Source organism: Lipotes vexillifer, unplaced genomic scaffold, assembly GCF_000442215.2.
Source record: "Lipotes vexillifer unplaced genomic scaffold, Lipotes_vexillifer_v1.1 scaffold1186, whole genome shotgun sequence".
NCBI classification, from domain to species: Eukaryota; Metazoa; Chordata; class Mammalia; order Artiodactyla; family Lipotidae; genus Lipotes; species Lipotes vexillifer.
The window spans coordinates 1,726,678-1,750,683 of NW_006785484.1; the positions used below are offsets into that span (position 1 = coordinate 1,726,678).

The 24,006-nt window shown below is 41.4% G+C and overlaps 1 protein-coding gene across 1 annotated transcript in view; it reads left to right on the top strand.

Moving 5' to 3' along the window:
• DOK5 (docking protein 5) overlaps positions 1-24,006 on the top strand; it is a 139,926-nt gene that overhangs the window by 87,173 nt on the left and 28,747 nt on the right. The window contains exons 3-5 of the mRNA XM_007457606.1: positions 10,483-10,597; positions 10,682-10,801; positions 13,599-13,788. Coding sequence (XP_007457668.1) covers positions 10,483-10,597; positions 10,682-10,801; positions 13,599-13,788 — 425 coding nt within the window. The remainder of the gene's footprint in view (positions 1-10,482; positions 10,598-10,681; positions 10,802-13,598; positions 13,789-24,006) is intronic.

Here is a 24,006-nt window from a genome sequence, read left to right on the forward strand (position 1 = left end):
TTTATTTATTTATTTATTTATTTTTGGTTGCGTTGGGTCTTCGTTGCTGCGTGCAGGCTTCTCATTGCGGTGGCTTCTCTTGTTGTGGATCACGGGCTCTAGGCGTGCGGGCTTCGGTAGTTGTGGCACGCGGGCTCAGTAGTTGTGGCGCACGGGCTTAGTTGCTCCGCAGCATGTGGGATCTTCCCGGACCGGGGCTCGAACCCGTGTCCCCTGCATTGGCAGGAAGATTCTTAACCACTGCGCCACCAGGGAAGCCCCTACAATTTAAAATACAGTCATCAGGAGAAGATGTTGTGTGAGTCGCTGAAGAAGGCAGGAGTGAGGCCTCTTCCTATAGAGGAAGAGTGTCTCCAGGGAAAGGAAGAGCAAGCCCAAGTGTTCTTGCTTGGCGGGACTGAAGAGACCACAGAAATGAGAGGGATTTCAGTTGGGCTTTTAAGATAAGGAAAACAGTAAGTTGTGCACTGCCTTTGTTTCAGTAGAGTTGTGTCTCTTCAGTATAATGACCTCTAGCGTCACAATAGGCTGTGTGTGCAGAGAAGTATTTGGAGGAACATTCTGAAAGTCCCAAAGAACTGTCCAGTAGATAAGTGGGAGCTAGGTGGAGACTTCAGTGTGCAGCTTTTTATTTCCTCCAGCTATTGGAAAGAGATCCATGTCTCTTAGAGGAGCACAGAGTGTGTGGGAGGAATACACGTGGTCGGGCTCTATCTTGAGAAGAGTGAATCAAAGTTTGTTCAGACTGATTTTCAGGCAGTGCCATCCAATGTAATCACACGCTAGAGCCAAAAAAGCACACCACCAACAAGGTAGCCTTCTGTCATTTTCTGCACTGGCTCAGAAAAGGCGAGTTGGACCGCCCTCTCCATCTGCCTGGAGTCTCTGTTGAAGGGAGGATGCTTCAGTGCAAGGGGAAGATTGGAAGCCCCACATAAGGTGGTCTGCAAATGCCACCAAAAGCTTTGAGAAACAAAGAATCGCCAACATCCCTTCTCAACAGGCTCTAGAAGTGTAAACTAAATGGACCACCACATTCACCTGTGCATGATTTTCTTCAGATTCGAAGTAACTACAGTTAGAACTTGCAGTTGTGAGTCCTTCTGGAATGCCTGTAAAGAGACTGATGATGGGATCAGGTCCCAAATGGCTTGGTTCCCTTCTTGAGTAAGCTACCCAGTTGTGTACACCAGCTCACCTATTGACAAATCTAAATTAAAAACTGAGGATGATCATGTACCAAAATGTTCATTGCAGCTCTATTTACAATAGCCCGGAGATGGAAACAACCTAAGTGCCCATCGTCGGATGAATGGATAAAGAAGATGTGGCACATATATACAATGGAATATTACTCAGCCATAAAAAGAAATGAAATTGAGCTATTTGTAATGAGGTGGATAGACCTAGAGTCTGTCATACAGAGTGAAGTAAGTCAGAAAGAGAAAGACAAATACCGTATGCTAACACATATATATGGAATTTAAGAAAAAAAAAAGTTATGAAGAACCTAGGGGTAAGACAGGAATAAAGACACAGACCTACTGGAGAACGGACTTGAGGATATGGGGAGGGGGAAGGGTGAGCTGTGATAGGGCGAGAGAGAGACATGGACATATATATACTAACAAACGTAAGGTAGATAGCCAGTGGGAAGCTGCCACATGGCACAGGGATACCGGCTCGGTGCTTTGTGACCTCCTGGAGGGGTGGGATAGGGAGGGTGGGAGGGAGGGAGACGCAAGAGGGAAGAGATATGGGAACATATGTATATGTATAACTGATTCACTTTGTTATAAAGCAGAAACTAACACACCATTGTAAAGCAATTATACCCCAATAAAGATGTTAAAAAAAAATGCAGTAAGTCAAGGACATTTGCTGAAAGATGACATGATTTTTCCAATATGAATAAAATATCCTGTGATGTCTGGGAAAAAAAAAAAAACTGAGGATGAGGCTGTCCAAATGCATAAAGGGTGTATGGTGGGCACCCCTATCAACTAAACATGCAGTAAATTCTACGTAAACTTGCTCACCTGATTAAATGCAGTAGTCCACATTTTTGAAATAAATGAGTAATCAGAGTGATTCCAGTAATATTCATGACCTGTGTTTCCAGATTACTTTAATAAAAAGCAGTATGCAGGTGGGAACAGTAAAAGCATCCTTGGTCAATATTTATCTTGACTCTGGCACTCATAGATATATGGACTTAGGTTGACAAACCAGTTGGATTAAAAAGAATAGTATTTTGATGCAGATGAGTCTTCAGTGGATGCTAAGACAACTCTCTGAAAGGTGGTTGGGTAACAGCTTATTCACATGATGCCAAATAACACCGAGCATGGATGAATCTCATAGACATGATATTGGGTGAAAGAATCCAAACACAGAAAAATACATGTGATATGATTCCATTTATATAAAGTTTTCTAAAAGGCATAACTAACCAGTGGTGATGGAGGTAACAGTAGTGGTTTTATCTATGGTCAGTACTGACCCAGGAAGTGGTGATATTAACTGAAATGTTTTCTGTGTCAATCAGAACATTGGTGGCTGCCCAGGTGTGTACATGTGTCAAGATTCACTGGACTGTGGTCTTGAAATTTCTGTCTTTTACTGTATGTGCTTGATCCACAGGACCTGATATTTGGATTCCTTGCTTGTCCCAAGCAGAATTTCACTAGAGCAGTAGCTTGGGATGCAAACCATGGTGCCAGGTGTACCCACATAAAAGCAAGTGGTTTTTGAAAAGCTGAGTTTCTTCAGCATTTTAAGGTCTAAGTAGGAAAGATGAGTTTAGTTCAGAGTGTCTTCTTTTGAGTTGACAAGTACTTTATTTTTCCTTAGGAATTAAGATTTGCATATCTTTTTTTTTTTTCCTCTCTCAAGATATGATTTACAACTTGCAGAAATAACTTTTAATTGTTTCCAAAACTGTTTGCAACTTTAGTTTTATTCATTTGCTCATTTATTCAGCCAGTCACTTATTCATTCATTCACTTATAGTATTTTTTAAGGAGCACACCCTATGGCGTGTACTGCTAGAAATAGCATCCATCTATAGAAGCCAGAAGTTCTAGCTTTGAGTGTGGCTCGACCCTTCCATTCTACCTGAGAAATCATAATTAAGTTACTTCTCTGATTCTCACTATTCATCCTTGTAATGGCTTTAATAATAGTACCGAGGACGTTATATCATCCTGAGAATTTAGTATTACGTTGTAGCCATTCAGCATTCTGTGGTTGGTTGAAGTGAGTTGTGGAGTGATTGATGGAGGCTTCATTCTTGAGACGTGGGTTTATAACTGGGGAGTAGAGGGTGGGATTCATTTTCCTCATGTAGTTAGACTAATTCTACTTATATATAATGGTGACACTGTAAGATTTTCTTTGAAAAAAAATTTTAAAACCGAATGATTCGGGGGCTTCCCTGGTGGCGCAGTGGTTGAGAATCTGCCTGCCAATGCAGGGGACACGGGTTCGAGCCCTGGTCTGGGAGGATCCCACGTGCCGCGGAGCGACTGGGCCCGTGAGCCACAACTACTGAGCCTGCGCGTCTGGAGCCTGTGCTCTGCAACAAGAGAGGCCGCGACAGTGAGAGTCCCGCGCACCGCGATGAAGAGTGGCCCCCACTTGCCACAACTAGAGAAAGCCCTCGCACAGAAACGAAGACCCAACACAGCCAAAAATAAATAAATAAATAAATTTATAAAAAAAAAAAAACAAAACGAATGATTCAACTACTAAATTAAAAATGATAACCGATGTTCTAGTGGATTATTATGTATCTGAGTAGGAAATCTGGTCTCCTTTGTACTAGAAGCAATATTGTTATACAGTGGGATTTGAGAGAAAAACTCTATGAAAATTCTTGGCCAAAAGGACATCAAACAGAGGGTGTATTAGCCAACTTCTGCTATGGCAACAGTTCCATAATCTCAGTAGCTTATAGCAGCTCATCTTTATCTTCTGCCCTTGTCGCCTGAGGGATCTGGGTTGGGTGGGGTGTATTGAGCATAGCTGGATTAATGTGACTCAGTTGCAGTCCATCTGTCCTGCATTCAGAGATCCAGGAAGGAGGAGGGGGATATTGTTATTGTAGTGGAGGGCTGAAGCTCAAGGAGAGTGGAACTGACTTACATGCACATTTAAAGCATCTTCTTGAGCACATCAGCTCACATTCTGTTGGCCAAAGCAAGTTGCGTGACCAAGTCCAAACTCAGTAAAGAGTCACAAGGGCCAGGAGGTGATGGATGATTTTGAACAAATAATTCAATCTAGACAGTGAAGGTTGCTGTGAGGTACAGAATTTGCCTTTGGTCTGATTGGAAATACTTCCAGATTCTAAAGAGAGAATCATTTTCGCCAAGTCTTATCTTTACTTAATCTTTCCATCCTCTGTGCTCATAAACATATTTTATGTATCAGGGAAGCTCCTATTTAGTGTTCATTATCTCTTACCAGCAGAATTTTCAAGGAGCCACTGTCTTCCATGAATTTTTTTTTTTTTTTTTTGCCGTACGTGGGCCTCTCACTGTTGTGGCCTCTCCTGTTGTGGAGCACAGGCTCTGGACATGTAGGCTCAGCGACCATGGCTCACGGGCCTAGCCACTCCGTGGCATCTTCCCGGACCAGGGCAAGAACCTGTGTCCCCTGCATCGGCAGGCGGACTCTCAACCACTGCGCCACCAGGGAAGCCCCTTCCATGAATTTTGAATCAGTCCAAGGATTGAATTGGCCCAGGATGTATTAAATCAGATTAAGCCTAGAGCTAGCCTGGGCTTTTGAAAGTAAACACCCAATTTCAAGAGAAAATCGAGCATTTCAAAGGTCCTAGTATTGACATTTTCAGTAAGCCATATGGATGTCTCTGGTCTTCTTTGGCAGATTTTAGCTCCATTTCAAGAGAAAAATCTCTGGAGTCAGGATGCTTAAATATATCCTGGAAAAAGAAAAGGAAGGTTAGAGATTGAGAGGCCACAGAATAATTTGAAAGACTAACCAGACAGGTAGCAGCCCAGAAGATAAACAGAAGTTATTTTGATTGTCTAACTTGGTCAGCTGTTCCCTTAGCGTGAAGATTATATAAAAGGGTAGGTCAAAATATTTAAACTCTATGTATATACCATTTTTAATCACACAATTTGACTTCTTTTTGTTTTCTGCTTCCTATCAAAACCGTCTGTTAGCAATGAAAATTTGTAACTGGATCTCATGTTAGACCTCTCTTGGGAAGTGTTCTTTTGATCTTTAAATCATAATTCTCAGACATATTTCAGATTTTGGTCATGAGGCTTGAAATGCTTTGTTGTCTCTCAGGACATGCAATTGTGAAATGGACAAAAAAGGCAAAAAGAAAACAAATGGTCCTATTCAGATGGGTGACCTTTGAGGTATCAAGTGGGCACCAAATCTCTACCAAGTTTCTATTGAAATTTACTGTCATGCCTCTGGAAGCAAATGAGAATTGTTCCGGGTGACTCTATGACCTTTAGGTCAATTGGTTGTCACCTGGACTGTTGATTCAGTAGAAAATGAAATGAAAGTCAGTTTCATAATAGTAGTATTAGATTAGGAGTAGTAGATTGATGGTGTTTTTCCTAATTTTTAGTCATTTGTCATTTATTCGTAACTTTGTGGTCACAGTATCACCTCTACTCTTCTTTACTTAATTTTTTGCTTGAAATCATATCACTTCTTTGTTTAAATAAATTCACTGTAAAAGAACATTTTCTTACTACCATCAATAGAAACGGGTATTGTTTGCCACGAACAGGAATTAACAGTTAAAAAGAAGTACAAGGGAAAGAAAATAATATTTTTAAGACTGAATAATATCCCGTTCTAGGTATATACCACATTTTCTTTATTCATCTATCAATGGACATTTAGGTTGTTTCCATATCTTGGGTGTTGTAGATAATATTTCATTAAACACAGGAGTGTAAATATCCCTTTGAGGTCCTTTGAATTTCCTTTGAGTATATACCCAAAAGTGGGATTGCTGGACCACACGGTAGTTTAATTTCTTGAGGAACCTCCATACTCTTTTCCATAGCAGCTGCATCATTTTGCATTACCACTAACAATGCACAAAGCTTCCGTATCTTTGTGCATGAAGTGAATAGAACAGTACTTGACACAGAGTAAATTTTACAAATAAATAAATGAATGAATGAGTAAATGAATAGTAAATAAACAATGAATTAAACATTTTGATGAATGAATGGATGCAAGGAAGATTCTTGAAGAGGGAATGTTGTTCTCCTGCAATTGTGCTTAAGTGGTTCCCTCCTTGATGCTGTTACAGCTTGAAGAAATTTTTACATTTTATCTGTGAATCTCTACACAAAGAGCATAATTCATGTAAAGTTTAGGGTGTGTCTATTCTCCTGCACTGTGGAAGAAAAATAAAATCTAGAAAACTGTAAATGTAATCTATGAAACCCAGGAGGGCGTTTTCCTTAAAAAGTTTTGAACTTGGCAAGAAAGAACTTCTGGGTGATCTGAGGCATAAGGAAAAGACAATAAATGCATACTGAAGTTGAACTCAAGTTATTACATGCAAGTGGTCCCGAAAGCTCATCCTCTTTGAGACAGTGCTGAGGATCCCAGAGTCATTTTTGATGGTCAGTTACACTGTTGTCGCCCCTGTTTAAGATACTGCTCATATTAAATGAGAATCTGAGACCTTATCAAAATCTCTCTTTACTTCAAAAGTAATTATTTAGGGGCCAGTTATTTCTTTGGGAAAGGGATATTAAAAAAGTACGTCCTGCCTCGTTTTTCTCATTTACAAAATGAAGTGATGGTGGAAATAAATGTCTCATAGAAGTTTTTGTGTGACTTATAAATATACCTGAAAATGTTAATTCTCATAATTGTCACTGTAGCATGTGTTTTGAGGAAGATTCTATTATGAATTCGAGCAGATTGCAATTCTTTTGGAAGCAAGGTGTGCACGCGAGCATACATTTGTGTGTGTGTGTGTGTGTGTGTGTGTACACGTGCTCACTGAGATGTAGTCCTGAGTTGGGGACAGAAACTGTTGCTTCAGAACCTGATGGTCCTTCCACACATAAAACGTAACCCTACCCGCTTCTTTGCTACTTAAACGTTCACCCTGAGAGGGGTGTGGGGTTTCTTATTATCTAAACCAGTTTCCAAAATGGGTGATTGTGTTTGGACTCATGCAGCTCTCCCTGCACTTCCTGACCCTTTCAGGTGACTTATGCCTTCCTCTTTGCCCTTGGTGGATGTTTAATGAAATGACATTGCTGAGTTTGAGGCTAGGGTGGACTACTCTTATATAATATCTCAGTAGAGGGTTAGAATAAAACCTACCCCCATGAAAAGAAAGAGGTCCTCCAGTAGGAGATGACTTTCGGAGTTAAAGATTCTCTCTGCTGAACTTTTGCAGAGTTAGTCATTATTAGTGTTTCGGACGGTGAAGAGCGGAAGCTTTGGGGTCAGTTTGCCTCATCTGCAACTCATTTGTGCCATCTTTTAGCTGTGGACTTGGGTAGATGAGTTTAACCTTTCTCATCCCCAGTTTCTTCATCTGGAAAATACTGATAATAATATCAGTCATAGGATTTTTATGAAGATCAAATGAGATGTCCTATATAAAAATATTAAGCAGAGTGTGCATAAATGTAGGGTGTAGGCTCAATAAATGTTGACTCTCAAATGATTGTTTTTCATTGATTCAGCTCATCAGTAAGTCACTGATAGGTGACTCATGTCTAGCTGGGAGCTGCAGAGCTAAATGGATTAATTACAACAACAGATAATAGAATACAGCTTCATGCAGCAGACATGGGAACAGAGAGAGGGAACAATGAATTCACACTGAGGTCAGGGCAACTTTCCCAGAGGAAGTGAACCTTGAAGGAAAAGTGAAATTTCCCTGGAGAGAAGAGACAGGAGAGAGAGGCATTCACCGTGGAGAAGCATCATACACGTGAATTTGTGGGTGAGTTTGGTCCTTTGTTCAAGTCCACCTACATTCATTGAATTCTCGCTATGTGACAGGCTCTGGGTTAGATTCAGGGGGCAAAGTGGTGAGCAAAAAATACACCGTTTCTGCCCTATGGAACTTTTATTCTAAGACAGGCGCTGAACCGTAACCCGTGTAGCCATAAGAGGTCTGTGAGGGCAAAGATGTCATTGGATCGTAGAACCTTGAGACGTTGATTTGATGGGGGCTGGGGGGTTGTCCATTGGGGCTCTGCAGGTAAATGAGATTTAAACTAAGACCAGCCGGGCGAGTGGGAGTGAAGTAAGGAGACCATGGGGAAGGCTCTGTGCCGGGAGAATCATGGTGCCTCCTGGGAACTGAATAAAGGCCAGTGTGGCTGGGACATAGGATGCTCGGGAAGGTGTCAGAGAGGAGCCTGGTGAGAGCTGTAAGGAGGACCGCAGGGGGCTTTCATAATCATTCTAAGGATTTGGGCTTTTGTTGCAAGTGCAAAAGGAAAGTCATTGAAATGTTCTGTTTTATGCCCAGAAACGCTGGAGTCAGAACTGCGTTTTAAAAAAACTCATCTGTGCCCCTTAACCCTCACTTGTCCGAGCGCCTCTGTTCATGTTAAGCCTCCTTTTTCCTGTTTCACCAAAATATCTTTGCTTCTGCCAAAGCTACTTCCTTCCCAAAGCTGACTAGGGTTTTCAAAAGAAAACATTAAAAAAAAAAAAGAAAGAAAGAAAAGATCATCTGGATGCTGTGTTTACAGTGAATGAATGGGGTTAGGATAGAAGTGGAGAGACCAGTAAGCAGTTATGGCAAGATGTTAGTGGCTTATATTGTGGTATCAGCACAGAAATAAGCAAAAAAATAAACAGTTGCATCTGGTAAACTCTGAGAGACTTGGTGCAGTTGGGGAATGAGATAGGTAGTGTTTAGCCACTAAAGAGTTTGCAGCTTTTGGGAAACAGTGTTATCTGTTTGGATTACTACAACAAAAATACTATAAATTGGGTAGCTGATAAACAACAGACATGTATTTCTCACGATTCTGGAGGCTGGGAAGTCCAAGGTCAATCACAGGCAGATGCAGTGTCTGGTGAGAACTCACTTTCTGGTTTCTAGAAGGCGACTTCTTGCTGTGTCCTCACATGGCAGAAGGGACAAGGGAGCTCTCTGGGGCCTCTTTTCTAAGAGCACTAATCCCATTCACAAGGGCTCCACCCTCACGACCTAATCACCCCAAAGGCTCCACCTCTTAATACCATCCCCTTAGAGGTAGGCTTTCAACCTATGAATTTGGGAGGGCCACAAACATTTGGTCCATAGCAACTGTTGTGATATTTCATGCTAAGAAATTTGCACTATCCTATAAAGAGAGCCAGTGGAGGTTAAGAAGCAGGGAACTGAAATCATCAGGTTAGGATGTGCATGGAGAGTATTTGCTTCTCTCCTCACCTACTTCCTGAGCCAAGCATTTATTGAATTTAGAGTAGCAGATGGGAGACATGGCATGACATTACTGATGGCAAAGACTGATGGGAGACACATTCTTTTGTATAACACAGAAGAGATAGACTAAGTTAGTGTGAAAGGGTTATTTATCTTGTAAATACTCTGCCCCAAGCCACCTAAACCTTCTCTCCTGCAGGACTCAATGATCACAGCCCTGGAGTGCAGCAGGGGATCTGGATGTAACTGAATGAGAGATGGCATTTTGGAAACACAATGAGCCAATACCCCTTGTGGGAGGGAAACGGTTCATAAAAGAGTTAGAGGGAGAGAGGGAGGTGAGGAGAATGGCTAGTGGGGAAAGCTTTCCCCTACTGTTAGGAAGGTGATTACCATGCAGTAATTTCAGACCCTAAGGCAGTGGCCCCATAACCATGGAGAAGCCAGGAGTAAGTCAGAGAGACTGGAGCAACACCTCACCTACCAGCTCTCTGTGTTGGAATATATGACTTCAACCCTGAGTAGAGGGGCATCTTTGAGAATCCTGAGACTCTATCTCTGATTATCAAAGGGTGAGATCATCTCGTTATGAACCAGACCACCTTTGCCTTCTCTTCCTCGGGGTCTCTTCCTTCCTTCCTTCCTGTGTTTAAGATGCTTGCACTGGGAGTACTCTGAAGAGACGGGGTATTTGAAAGTCTGTCCGCATTGATGGAGATAAACAGGATGACAATGGAGAAGGCAGAGTCTTTGACAGGGGTGGATAAAAAACTAAAAACATAAAACAAGCGTCTACGTCTACGAAGCTTTGAGCCTGTGCCTCTTAATAGGCTTCAAAAGAAAAAAATCTAAAAAGGGGAGGTAGTTTGTTAACCTTCCTTGCTAGGCACTGAGGATGACACAGAAATAATTCATCGCTTTCGAATACACACTCTTCTGTCGGGCTGTGTTCGCCTGGGACGCGCCTTCTGCCTTCTGTGCCTCCACTCAGTTTGATGGTGCTGATGGGAAGCTTTCTTTCCGGAGCATCCTCATACTCACCATCGTTCATTTTTCAGGTTACAGAACTCAACAACGTGAAGAACGTAGCTCGGTTGCCAAAAAGCACCAAGAAGCACGCCATAGTGATTTATTTCAATGATGATACCTCCAAGACCTTTGCCTGTGAATCAGGTTTGTCGGAGGCAGGGAGGGCTTTGGCTTTTCGTTTCTCAGCGGGCGCTGGGCATACATGTTAACCTCTGGACATTTCCGCAGATCTTGAGGCTGATGAATGGTGCAAAGTTCTCCAGATGGAGTGTGTAGGGACGCGAATCAATGACATCAGCCTTGGAGAGCCTGACTTACTGGCTACGGGGGTTGAGAGAGAACAGAGTGGTACGTAAAGAGAATTCTCTCCTTTGCTCTTTTCTAAAACTGTTTTTGTCCCCATGTAATGAAACATGGGACATCTTCATGATGTAAAATTTTTAAAGGTATAAAAATGTATGAAGAAAGAAGTAAAAATAACCTTTTATTTCACCTAAAACCTGAGCAGACATTTCAGTGTGTTTCTTTTCTTAACATGTTTTCAACGTATAATGGGAATGTATCTACATTAATAATATCAGATAGAAGTTATGGGGAACCTGCTGTGTGTGTGTCAGTTTTGTGCGGAAGATGCGTTGGACCGTTTAACTTTCCTGGCAGCCCCATGATATAAGTACGATTACTTCTCCATTTTACAGATGAGGAAATTGAAGCTTAAAAGAGCTAAAGATCTTGCTCCAATTCCAATAACTACTGTTTGATTCCAGACTATACTTTTGAGCCTATATTTATAGTGTACAGATTTGACAATGCAATGGGTTCTTGTCTTGCTTTTTTCACTTAAAATTTTTATCGAACACTTTCCAGTGTTTTTAATAGCATCCAGACTTCATGAATGTTTCATCAAGTTTAAACCCACCTAAATCTGTGGTATATTTTTTTAGCTCTAACAATTGAGCCAGCTCTTTAAGCTCAACACTCAACCTGGGAATACGTCATTATAAATAATAATGACTGAAATATTCATGAACACTTCAACAGAATCAATGTTGGTTTGCAGTATGAGCTTGGAGGTGAGGAATCATTTCTTTGGCTCCAAATAACTGGGCCTTGTGATGGGATAGATGGGATCCCATAGTTCTACTCTTAGCCTGTTGACTTGATCTATGAGGATATATCACAACCAAAGAGGCCGTGGGTCACCTGGCTTGATTACGAACATGGCAGAGGTGGAATTGTACTGACCCTTTCCATGGATTCACACTCCAGTTGTTAGTGAAAAAATGCCCTTTCTCCAATTGGAACTATGTCTTCATGACACATTTACGGTCGGCGACTATTTTGGAAGCCTCGTATCTGCCAGAATCCATCTCCAGGGAAGTGTTATTGACAAAGTCTTAGAAGTGCTAGCTGATTCAGAGGAGCCTCTTTGCAGACTGGGAAATTGAGCGGCAGAGAGCTTAATTAAGTCCTTTACCAGGGTCATACAACCAAGCCCCAAGCTCCTCCCTCCATAGTTCACTAACTCAGGATGCTCTTGGACTGCACGGCACCTGTAGTGCCTCACCGACAAATGCACATGAAGCCAAACATAAAGAGGAAAGCATGACAGGTTTTGATTATTTTTTAGAGGGCTCAGATCAGCACTTATTTTTCACGTTTTATATTTGCAAAGCTATATTCAGATAGTGCTCCAAACTGAATTCAAGGATTGCCTGTGCCTAGGAGTTACTTTCTGGTACCAATTTTCTGTGCCGCAGTTTCCTCTTCTGTCAAATGGGAATAAGAACACCTCTGGTATATAACTACTAGGGATTATAATTAAACTCAGCTCTGTCTTTTAAGGCACTTTACAAGATTAATTGTGTGACTTCAAGTAATTGTAACTAAAGTAGTCACTCTTACCACTTTTGCTGTTTTTCTTGGATAAGGTAGTTTATATGGAAGAACTTCCAAGCAAAGAAATTGGTGATGGTCTCTCTTACTTTTTGCTTGATGATGACAGTCTTTCTTACTTGTTTCAGCACTCTCCAGGGAGAAATTTGCTCCACTAGAATATACTCTTAAAATAATAGTTATTAGAAAGCAGTAAATATTTGGTTACTGGGAGTTTGAAGTAACTTAGAAAACTTGAAGAATAGATGCTTGAATACATTTGTGAAGACAATCTTGACACTCCTATTTACTAAACTGAAGTCTATGGAAATTCTAATGACTTCCTTATTATAAAACAATTAATTTAGAATACCAGTGATATTATTAGTGCCACACTATTTTCTCAGATGTAGGCAATCTACCATAACAATGGATAGATAAAAGCGTGTTTGCTATAGTAATAATATTTCTGTTCATATTTCACTTAAAATTTTGACTCTATAGCTTCCTAAATTAATGAATTTTCTAGGAATGTAATAAAAATACCATGACTGTATCTGAGGGGATGGAAATTCAGTTGCAATAATAAGCCAGGTAGTTTATTCAGAGTAATCTTGGTTAAATGTTAACAGTCCTCCAAATAAGCAAATGAATATTTCTTTCCGGTATTTGGCTAAAGAGAGCTCTTTGTTAAAACTAGTTCAAATAGATCCACTGGAATTTTTCCAAACTGTTGGTCAGTTAAGTGCATAGTGTTAGTTAGTATTAGTTTATTTAAATAATTTGGGGTAGAGTTGTGTTCCTTTAGTTATGAAAATTATAAATTGATCAATATAATTTTAATATCATTAAACCATGCAACAATTATTTTGCACCTGCATCTTTTGTGAACACAAAAGTGTGGGTGTAATTAACATGTACTTGGCAAGAAAAAAATTGTTTTTAATGGTTTCATTGCTTTAGTCTTTTACTGGCATACAAATTTTTATTATGCAAATTAAAAAATTCTAAAAAGATCTTTGCTCACGTGAATAGTGTTGCATGTATGTTGACAACCAGACTGTATCATTATTATGTTATTTAATATGGTCTTCATTTAAAAAAATCATTTACTGGAACTGTTAATTTATGAGAAAGGTTTATCTTCCTGAATATTCAACCAAAACCTAGAATAAGAGCTTGAATTACTTTGAAATGCCTCTTTGTTCCTACAATGTCTTTGATGTTTTATTCCTGGGGATTTTAGACTAACCTTTTGTTTTTCTCCCAGAGAGATTCAATGTGTATTTGATGCCATCTCCTAACTTAGATGTACATGGCGAATGTGCCTTGCAGATTACATATGAGCACATCTGTCTTTGGGACGTCCAGAATCCCAGAGTCAAACTCATCTCTTGGCCGCTAAGCGCCCTGCGGCGGTATGGACGAGATGCTGCTTGGTTCACTTTTGAGGCAGGGAGGTGAGTTTCATGACTGTTTTTCTACATTTTTTTCCCCAGGTTCACGTCATGTAATGCTCCACTCACATCAGCTGTTCACTCCATTATAAACAAAGCCCAATTATTTAAAATTCACTTTTCAGAAATATGATCAATTTGATGCTCTTACAACTATCCTAGAAAGTGTTTAAATTCTTCTTTTCCACACTGCTCTTCTTTGGTCTATTTAAATTTTAAGTCCCTGGAAATGGAAATGGTATAAACGCATTGGTGAATCTCCCAGAGACACAAAGGTTCTCAAGTTAGCAAATAAAACTTTAATCTTTAGTGCAGCATCCTCCTTATGTCAGAATTACTTACTTATTATCCTTATAGGAAAATCTTGATAGAAAATTAAGAATTTGTTTGGGAAGGTGGGTATATTTCCCTGCTTCGGTCTCAGAAATAATAATAATTATTATTATTGGCCACGCCGCGTGGCTTGTGGGATCTTAGTTCCCTGACCAGGGATTGAACCATGCCCTCGGCTGTGAAAGTGCGGAGTCCTAACCAATGGACCGCCAGGGAATTCCCTCAGAAATTATTTATGTATTGACTGTAACCAGTGAAACCTGGTTATGAAAGCTGTTTTATCATAGAAAATAGACTTTTCTATTGACTGTACACCTCTTATTTCATATTGATGTGCAGAAGAATTCTGCATTGATCAAGATGTTTGGGGCCCATTTGGGGCAGCATTTATTCCAACATTCGTATTTTTCAGCTTTTCTTTGATGCACTCTATTTATAGGAAATAATAATAGGAAATGGGTATGTATGGCTTTTTATTGTCACTTCCAAAGGCTAAAAATTTAGTAAACCTTTGTAGTATCTCATGACTATTTGAAACTTTTTTTTTTTTTTGCGGTACGCAGGCCTCTCACTGTTGTGGCCTCTCCCGTGGCGGAGCACAGGCTCCGGACGCTCAGGCTCAGCGGCCATGGCTCACGGGCCCAGCCGCTCCGCGGCATGTGGGATCTTCCTGGATCGGGGCACGAACCCGTGTCCCCTGCATCGGCAGGCGGACTCCCAACCACTGCGCCACCAGGGAAGCCCTACTTGAAACTGTTTAAAAATTATCTCGACCTTCCAGGTTTTAATACTGCTCATAGCTTGCAAAAGTTTTAACTTTTTCATATTGACATTTAGTAGAACTGCTAAGGATCTAGGAGATTATTTTAAAGATTTTGATATTTCCCCCAAGTGTGATAGCGAACCATATAGATTTTTAAGTAGGTGTTTGTGTATAATCGTGTTCATATTTTGTAAATAATAGGATAGAGGTAGCAGATGTGGATGTGGGGAGATATTGAAGGACCTCAAGTGAAAGAAACGGTAGAAGAAAAGTAAGGCTGTATTGGGGACATGAAGTTCAGAAATATTCCTCTTTGACCAAAAGCCATAAAGTGCTGACTCGGGAAATGAAGGAGCTTTTTGGTTCATGACTTTGGTCTCTTTATGGTCTGACTTTTGGCTATTTTGTCCAAGAACTCCAGTGGTTAGACGATTGTAGTACGTACAACCCATACCACACAGTGTTGTGCCTCAGATATGGTAGGGACTTAGAATATTTATTGATTTTGAGCAGCATTCTTGTTCAGTGGTCATGCTTTATGGGGCTGGTGCAAACCTGAGACTGAACGAACAATCGAAAGGACAAGTATCGGGAATGTATTCTTAGGACCTCGCTCATTTCTCAAACAGTGCGGTTCGTAGTGTAAGGAGCACTGATTTGGGAGTCAGAGAGACCCTAGGTCCTGATCGCTATTCTTTATTAGCTGTTGGCCACGGACAAAGTGTTTAACTTCCCTTGTAAGTTTATTTAAGTAATAACTTCCTTCTGGGGTGGTCTTAGGTAAAAGCAGCAATGCATATAGATGACCCAGAAGGTGCTGGGCTTCTCTTAATAGTCTCTTTGAGGTTTTATCATAATAACTTTTGGAACAGGACTGGGTTTGCAGGATCCAGACAGTGTTAAATGCAAGATAATCAATACTATTTTATATTTTGCCTGAAACTCAAAGATGAATTTTTATAGTTACCATCAAGGTGCTCAGGATATAAGATCATTCATGTTCCCCCAAGTGTGAAGGTTTCACATCTGCCTCACTTTATTAGTGAAGATAATCCTTTCCCTTGGCTATTTTTGGATGTGTTCAAAATAAGGCAGTGTCATATTAACTAAGATAATTTTCTCCCTGTCTCACGTTGATAGATGAACAGGAGTTAAGTCTCTCTAGGCAGATAGTTTTCACATATCCAGCACGCGTCTGCAAAAACATCACAACGTTTCCCCTCTAGAATGCAGAGAATCTTCCTAAGACCTTGGGCAAAGTTCTGCGCTGTCTAGGCAAAGCCTCTGTTAAACTTGGAGCTAAGTGTTATTCCTACTGAATGGCCCATTTCGCCGCACCAAGATTGACAATGGGGCACGCGTGATAAGCTGGGCTGGGAGGTGGAGAAAACAAAATGAAATTATAGTCAATCACATACTGGCTGTGGGACCTTGAGTGAATGACCTAACTCTCTGAGCTTCCATTGGCCACCTGTAAAATGGATATAATTTATGTCTCTCAGATGGCCATGAAGACTAAATAAAGGTACATATACAAACACCTGGCATAATGCCTGGCAGGTAGTAGGCAGTTGTGTCAACACAAACTGACACAAGCAGAGAAGAAATTTGTTGGCCTTCAGAACCCAAAGTCCAGGGAGCAGAGATGGCTTCAGGGTTGGGTTGATTCACAGACAAAATGAGGACCCTAGGTTTTATCTCATAGTCTTGTTTCTTCTAGGTGGCTTCACTCTGCTCCACACGGGGCTTCCAGGAGCTTTGAGGTCTTCTCACACCGTCAGCCAATAGAAGAGAGATAGATTCTTACCATACATTGACCATTCCATTCACTATGTGTCAGGAACTGCACTGAGGACTTTATGGAAAGCACACAGGGTACAGATAGAATGGGCGTGGTTCTCCCAAAGCAGGAAGAGGTTACTGACACCATCAGAAGGGATGTGAGGTTTAAAAAAAAAACTAACAGAATGTGTCCAATACAGTATTTAATAATTTCTGAAAGCAACTAGGGTGAAGCAGCTATTTGACTGTAATTAATAATATCACTCATAACGGTGCTGAGATGCAGAACAGTGGTTCTCAACCAGGGGTGATTTTGCACCTAAGGGACATTTGGCAAAGTCTGGAGACATTTTTAGTTGTCACAATGTGTGCTGCACAAACAAGCCCCACAACAAAGAATTATCAGGTCCAGTTATCCAGGTGAAAAACTCTGCTCTAGCAAGCATATCAACCATTGAAAATAAATACTGATATTTATTGAGCCCTTACTATACAAAAGTTGCTGTACTAAGCATTTTACATGCACTGTCTCATTTAAGCCATTTGCTCGTCATATAAACCAGGGGATATTATTGTGCTCATCCTAAGGGGAGACTTGGGTGTCTGTGTGACTGATCCAAAGGCATGAGACCAGTAAGTAAATGGTGGATTCAGGAACACACTCAGCTCTTCTTACTTCCAAACCCTATAGATTTCTTAGAAGGCTGACTATCACCACTCTACTAGGTTAGCCTAGTTCTGAGTGAACTCTCCAGAGCTAAGGAAGAGAAGGCATACTGCATAACCAGCACTCATGTATAAATTATCTTAGTTTACTTTAATTCTGGAACCTCCTATTTGTTCTTTTTGTTTGGAGTGCAGGCACCTACAGTCAGAATTGTTCATCTCTCCTGGGCGGCAGTATCATGATCAAAGGTCATTAGAGTCTTCTAGGCGCTGTTTCTCCCTCTCTTCCCCAATATAGACAATTCTGACCATACCTCTGTTTTTTCCTTGAAGAATTCCATAGTTGAAATATAATCTTTTTAATAAAGTGCAGTTGCACAATTAATTGCCACTTATTGCCCCTGGAGATAAAGAACAATTAGCTTATCTGGGGGGAGGGATGGGGGAAGAGACACATTGCTTATTTTATTTGAGTTTTTCCTAGTTTTTTTCGTTTGTTTCTTTCTTTCCACTTGGAATGCCTTGAGGCTTCAGTGAAGCTCATCAGATTGGCAGGGTCTCTGATATTTTCATGGAAATGTCCAGTTGACATGAAGTTTTAACTGCGGCAACATCCGCCATGGAACTGTTCTTGAAACGTTACTGTTTAAAGCATGGTGGCAGGTGTCCAGTAAGTTTCCCTGTGAATTTCACAGCTGGCTGCCCAGTTCACTGCTTGCTTCAGTGTCAGGTTCTGTCCTACCTCCTGACCGATTTAAATGACTACCTTCGGTTTAGCACCTGCAGGGCTGAGGGCAGCTCAGGTGACATTTGGCAGAAAGTGGTGAATAATTACCACACACGGGTGCCTCTCTTTACCAGCCAGAGAATGTCCCTCTCGTGCTTTTGACATCGTATTAAGAGAAACTTTTAGGTTTGCCAAGAATATGTGAAAATTGACATTACATATACAAATTCTTTTCCTTAAATGGAGTGCACAAATTGGTGAAAAAGGCTTTTTTTGGATGTAAAGACATCTGAACAGTCTTGGAAAAGAAATCATCTGTGTCTTGTGTATATCACTCTAAAAACAAGTCTAACTGGTGAAATAACTTTTCATTGGAGAAGAAAACTGTAGATGAGTGTACTGTAAAAGGACCATTATTCTCATATAAACCTTTGGATATTCTCTATTTGTCTTCTTGATTCTAAGCTACTTAGTAATCCCTCACTTCTAAATATTTTGTAGAGCATATATTCATTCTTACTAAAGGATTGAAAGCAAATTAACAAATAAAATGTACTTGGCGCTTCCTACTATGTTGAATAGAGAAATTTAAATACAAATGCGTTAGATCCCACACAGCCTAGCTCAGAGGAAGTGAAATTCTCTTCTCTTGAAAGAAAACAGAAACTACAGTTGTGCCATTTATATGGCCATTCATTCTTCATTAGCATCCATCTAAAAAATAATTTTAGATTTTTTATTTATAAATTTTCATTTATAATTGTATTATAAATATTGCCTGAGTGGAGGCGTGTGTGAAATCAGAAGGGAGACTCCCCTTTTCACTCTACAGAGTAACCTCTTTAATCATCATCTTTAAAGATCTTTCATTACTGCCCCTCTGTTCTCTGCCAGACACTGTGCTAGGTGTGTGGGTGTGAACACAGACAAGACAAGGCCATCATAAGAAGCTTAGCTAGGTCCCCTCTTACCTTTGAGCTTCTGTGGTTGGTTCTAGCATATGAAGTCCTTAAAGGAAAGGATGACTTTCTTGTGACCTTCGGAAAAAGAAATTAGACACTCACCAATGCCTCCTGTCTTGTGGCCATCTTTAAAAAAAAATTTAAGGTGCATTTTTGAAATTTATTTATTTTTCCAGCTTTATTGAGGTATAAATGATACAGAACATCCTTTAAGTTTAAGGTGTACAAGGTGATGGTTTGATACATGTATGTATTGCAAAATGATCACCACAATAAGGTTAGTTAACACCTTCATCACCTCATGTAATTACCTTTTTTTGTGGTGAGAAACATTTAAGATCTACTCTCTTCGTAACTTTCAGGTATACAATACAGTATTTTTTTTTAATTTTTATTTATTTATTTTTTTGCGGTACGCGGGCCTCTCACTGTTGTGGCCTCTCCCATTGCGGAGCACAGACTCCGGACGCGCAGGCCCAGCGGCCATGGCTCACAGGCCCAGCCACTCCGCGGCACGTGGGATCCTCCCAGAACGGGGCACGAACCTGAGTCCCCTGCATTGGCAGGCGGACTCTCAACCACTAGCGCCACCAGGGAAGCCCTACAATACAGTATTTTTACTTATAGTCACCATTCTGTACATTAGATGCCCAGAACTTACTCATCTTCCAGCTTGAAGTCTGTACCCTTAGACCAACATCTCCCCTTTTCCTCCTCCTGCAACCCCTGGAAACCACCTTTCTACTCGCTGTTTCTATGAGTTTGGCTTTTTTCAGATTCCACATGTCAGTGAGATCATACAGTGTTTGTCTTTCTTTGTCTGACTTACTTCACTTAGCATAATGCCCTCAGGTTCCATCCATGTTGTCACGAATGACAGGATTGTCTTCTTTTTTTTTTATGACTTAATAGTATTCCAGTGTCTGTGTATATACACACACACTACATTTTCTTTATCCATTCATCTATCAATGGACTCTAAGGTTATTTCTATGTCTCGGCTATTGTAAGTAATGCTGCAGTGAACATGGGGTTGCAGATATCTCTTGAGATCGTGATTTCATTTCCTTTGGATATATACCCAGAAGTGGAATTGCTGGATCTTTTGGCAGTTCTGTTTTTAATTTTTTGAAGAACCTCCATACCATTTTTCGTAGTGGCTGCACCAATTTACATTCTCACCAACAGTGCACAAGGATTCCTTTTCTCTATGTCCTCACCATCCCTTGTTATCTCTTGTCTTGTTCACAGTAGCCATTCTAACAGGTATGAGGTGATATTTCATTGTGGTTTTGATTTCCCTGATGGTTAGTGATGTGGGGCAGTTTTTGTATACCTGTTGGCTTTTTGCGTGGTGCGACCATCTTTTCGTAGGTGACGGCCCACTAGTGTATGTGACCACTTTATATATGACAGTACCTCAGAATTCTAGTAAAGGACTAGTAAAAAAATGAATCATGCCTTCTTTCATCACATTCCCTGAGTGTACCCTGAGAGCCTGGTGTGGTTCCAAGCACTATGTATGTAGCAATAAATAAAACGTACATGTGTTCTGTTGTTATGAAACTTACTCTGTAGAGGAGAGGCGATACAGACTCTAACAAACATTAAGAAAAAGTACAACAGATGTTAGAATGTGTAAGTCCCACAGTGAAAAATAAAGGTGTTCAATAGAAAATGTCAAAGGAGGGGTGCAGTTTTTTGTTTGTTTGTTTTTTTGCGGTACGCGGGCCTCTCACTGTCGTGGCCTCTCCCGTTGCGGAGCACAGGCTCCGGACGCGCAGGCTCAGCGGCCATGGCTCACGGGCCCAGCTGCTCCGCGGCATGTGGGATCTTCCCGGACCGGGGCACAAACCCGTGTCCCCTGCATCGGCAGGCGGACTCTCAACCACTGCGCCACCAGGGAAGCCCGGGGTGCAGTTTTAAATAGAGTGAGCAGGACCAGGTTTGCTAAGTCAGTGATGTATGAATAAAGACCTGAAAGAGGTGAGAGTGAGCCATGTAGCAATCTGGAGGAAGAGCATTCCAGCCAGAAGTAGGAGGATGGGAGAAGGTGCCTAGGGGGAAGTGTATGTATCTGGAAAGCAGAGCATAAAATAGAGCCAGGAGGCCGGCGAGACTGGAGCAGAAAACGTGAGGGGGAAGCAATGCATGATAGAGGTGGGGATGCGACGGGGTCAGGCCACGTGGGGCTTGATGGACCTTGTAAAGAATTTGGCTTTTAGTCTTAGTCAGACGGGAGCCACTGGGGGCTGCGTAGTTGGACGACTACACGGTTTGAAGGAACAGTCCCCAAGACCTTTCTCACTTCTGACATCAGTTGCAAGTTCAGGGGTTCCCATATCACCTAAGGTTTGGTCATTTGCTAGAATGACTCACAGAATTCACTGAAAGCTATGAAATTCATAGTTACAGTTTATTACAGAGAAGGATACAGAGTGACATCAGCTAAGAGAAGTGCCTGGGGTGTGGACAGAAGTAGGTGACGTGGAGCTTCTGTTACACTTTCCCCGTGGGGCCAGGGCATCGTTACTTTCCTGGTGTCAATGTGTGACGATACAGAGCGTTGCCAACCAGGGAAGCTCCCCGATCCACAGCGTTCAGAGTTTCTACTGGGGCTCCATCACATGCATGATTGATTGATTCATTGATTGCCCACATGGGTGATCTCAGTCTGCAGGTCCACAGATACCATGTGACCCAAAGCTCATCCTAAATCATTTTGTTACTGTTTGCCTAGAACCCCAGGCAAACGAAAATGACGTCCCAGGAGCCCAGACCTCTTTTTGGACAAGATTAAATTCTTGAGTACACAGGGAGTGCTAAAGCAAAGGAGTGACATGGTCTGACTTCTTTTTAGACTCTCTCTGGCTAAAACCAGTTAGAAGGGCATCGTCATGTTCAGAGTAAGGGACAGGGGTGTCTGCAACGACGATGGTGGTGATGAGTGAACGTGGGCTTAAGTGTTTTGAAGCTAAAGCCAAAAGAACTTCCTCACTGATTGGATGTGGGTTAGGGGAGAAAGAGAGGGGTTCACGATCCCCCAGGAGTGGCTGCTACCGCAGAGCTTCCTAAATCGGGGGGCCGGGGAGCTGAGCTGACGATGATCAGACTTCAGCTTTGGACACGTTAACGTCAAGGCTCGTTCAGCGATTTCCCTAAATTGGCTTTTCATCCCGTCAGGGATTCGTAAAGCTACACATTACATTTGGGTTTAAAAACTGAGACTAGCACTTCATTTGCAACCTGCTGCTTGTAAACTGCTACAGCAGGAAGGAGGAGGGAAAATGCGTCCTCAACAGAAGGACTTAGATCTAGCCACGGCTTACGATGAGAAAAGCGTAAAAGGAAGGAAAAAAAGTCATCCTTCTTTGACTTTGTTTACATGTTAGGTGATTAAGAACAGATGCAAGTAATAAGCCACCACTCGCTTTTATCCTAGCCGTGTTGTATGGCTTCGGATAGTTAATTCTTTTCCCCGTAAACCTTCAAGTCCACAGACAGAAGCGTTCGAATGTGTATCTAAAAGGTGATAATGATGGTCTCTGTACACATTTAAGGGAATTGGTCTTAGGAAGCCTGATGACATTGAGGATGAAACCACAGGAGAAAGGACGCACGTAGCGATGCACACTCGGAATTGGGACCTTTGTCTTCATCCTGATCACTTGGCTCGGAAGCTTTATTAAGGTGTTGCTAACGCTCCATGACTGACACCGTGTACTTCCCGGAGCTGGAGAAACAAAGCACCCGCTATTTCGCATCATAGTTTTTATTCAATGAAAGGGAGACTTTGTCTCCCTGAATTCATAATTCCGTTCTTGAGGAAGAGGATCCTGTTACTCTGTTTTCACACGCCCGTGAGCCTCAGATGTGAACGTCCCCCCGGCCACACACCTTCCTTTACCATGCATCTTATTCTTGCTTCCCCACTGTTGTCCCGGGATGCGATCACCCACATTTCCTTCTGGGCAAAGATGTGGCCCTTGTGAAGTTTTCCCCGAGAACCCCATCCTCATTGGTTTTGACATTGTAAAGGGTTCAAATAACAACAACAAATCCTAATTAAATGTTTACTTGATGTCAGATCCTTTGCTAAATATAGAACACGATTTCCCACCACCTTCTGAGGTTTGGGTGAGTTTATGACTCACATTTGAAATATGAGGCTGCTGAAACTTCAGGAGGTCAAGGAACATGCGCAAGGTAATGACTTCAGCGTCCGACGGAGCTGGGATGGAAATGTCCCGTCTCCCACAGCACCCAGAGCAGGACTCTGCAAACTGCACCTGTATTTCCCCAAAATGTGAGATGATTTTAGGTGATACAGGCGTAGTGTTAAATGAATGTGACTCTTAGAGTGATGAAGTTATTTTCTTTGCAATTACCTTTTTTGATCTTTTTGATTAAATTATACAGAAACATTTCAGTGGGCGTGCTGGTGTGTCTTAAACAGTGGAATCGTCTAACACTTTCTAATTTACCTGTGTTACTGAGAAGTAAGCAAACTTCCAGCTTGTATCTTTGACAAGAGGACCTAGACAGAGTTTAATGACTTACTAACTCTATTTTCATTGTATTTACATACACGTCTGCTTTCAATTTATGGCAGAGCATACTGGCTTATGATATGGATTTGATTATTCCCTTTACAACACATTTGTTTAAGAGGGGGAAAAAAAAGCGAGTTGATTAAAAATATTAAATAGGTGACATAAAGGTTTGACAAACAAATGAAAGTTGTGTGTGAATGACCGATGTTCACAGAGCTGTCCCCCGCTCAGAAGCCTGGGTGGCACATCCGGTGGGGTCTCATGTTGATTCCATATCTCGCTCTCCTGGTTGCAGCAAAGCCCAGGCAAACAGTCTCACCTGACAGCCTAGATTGGCCTGATCTTCAGCCAGTACACACACACACACACACACACACACACACACACACACACACACACACACACACACACACACACACACACACCGCACAAAAA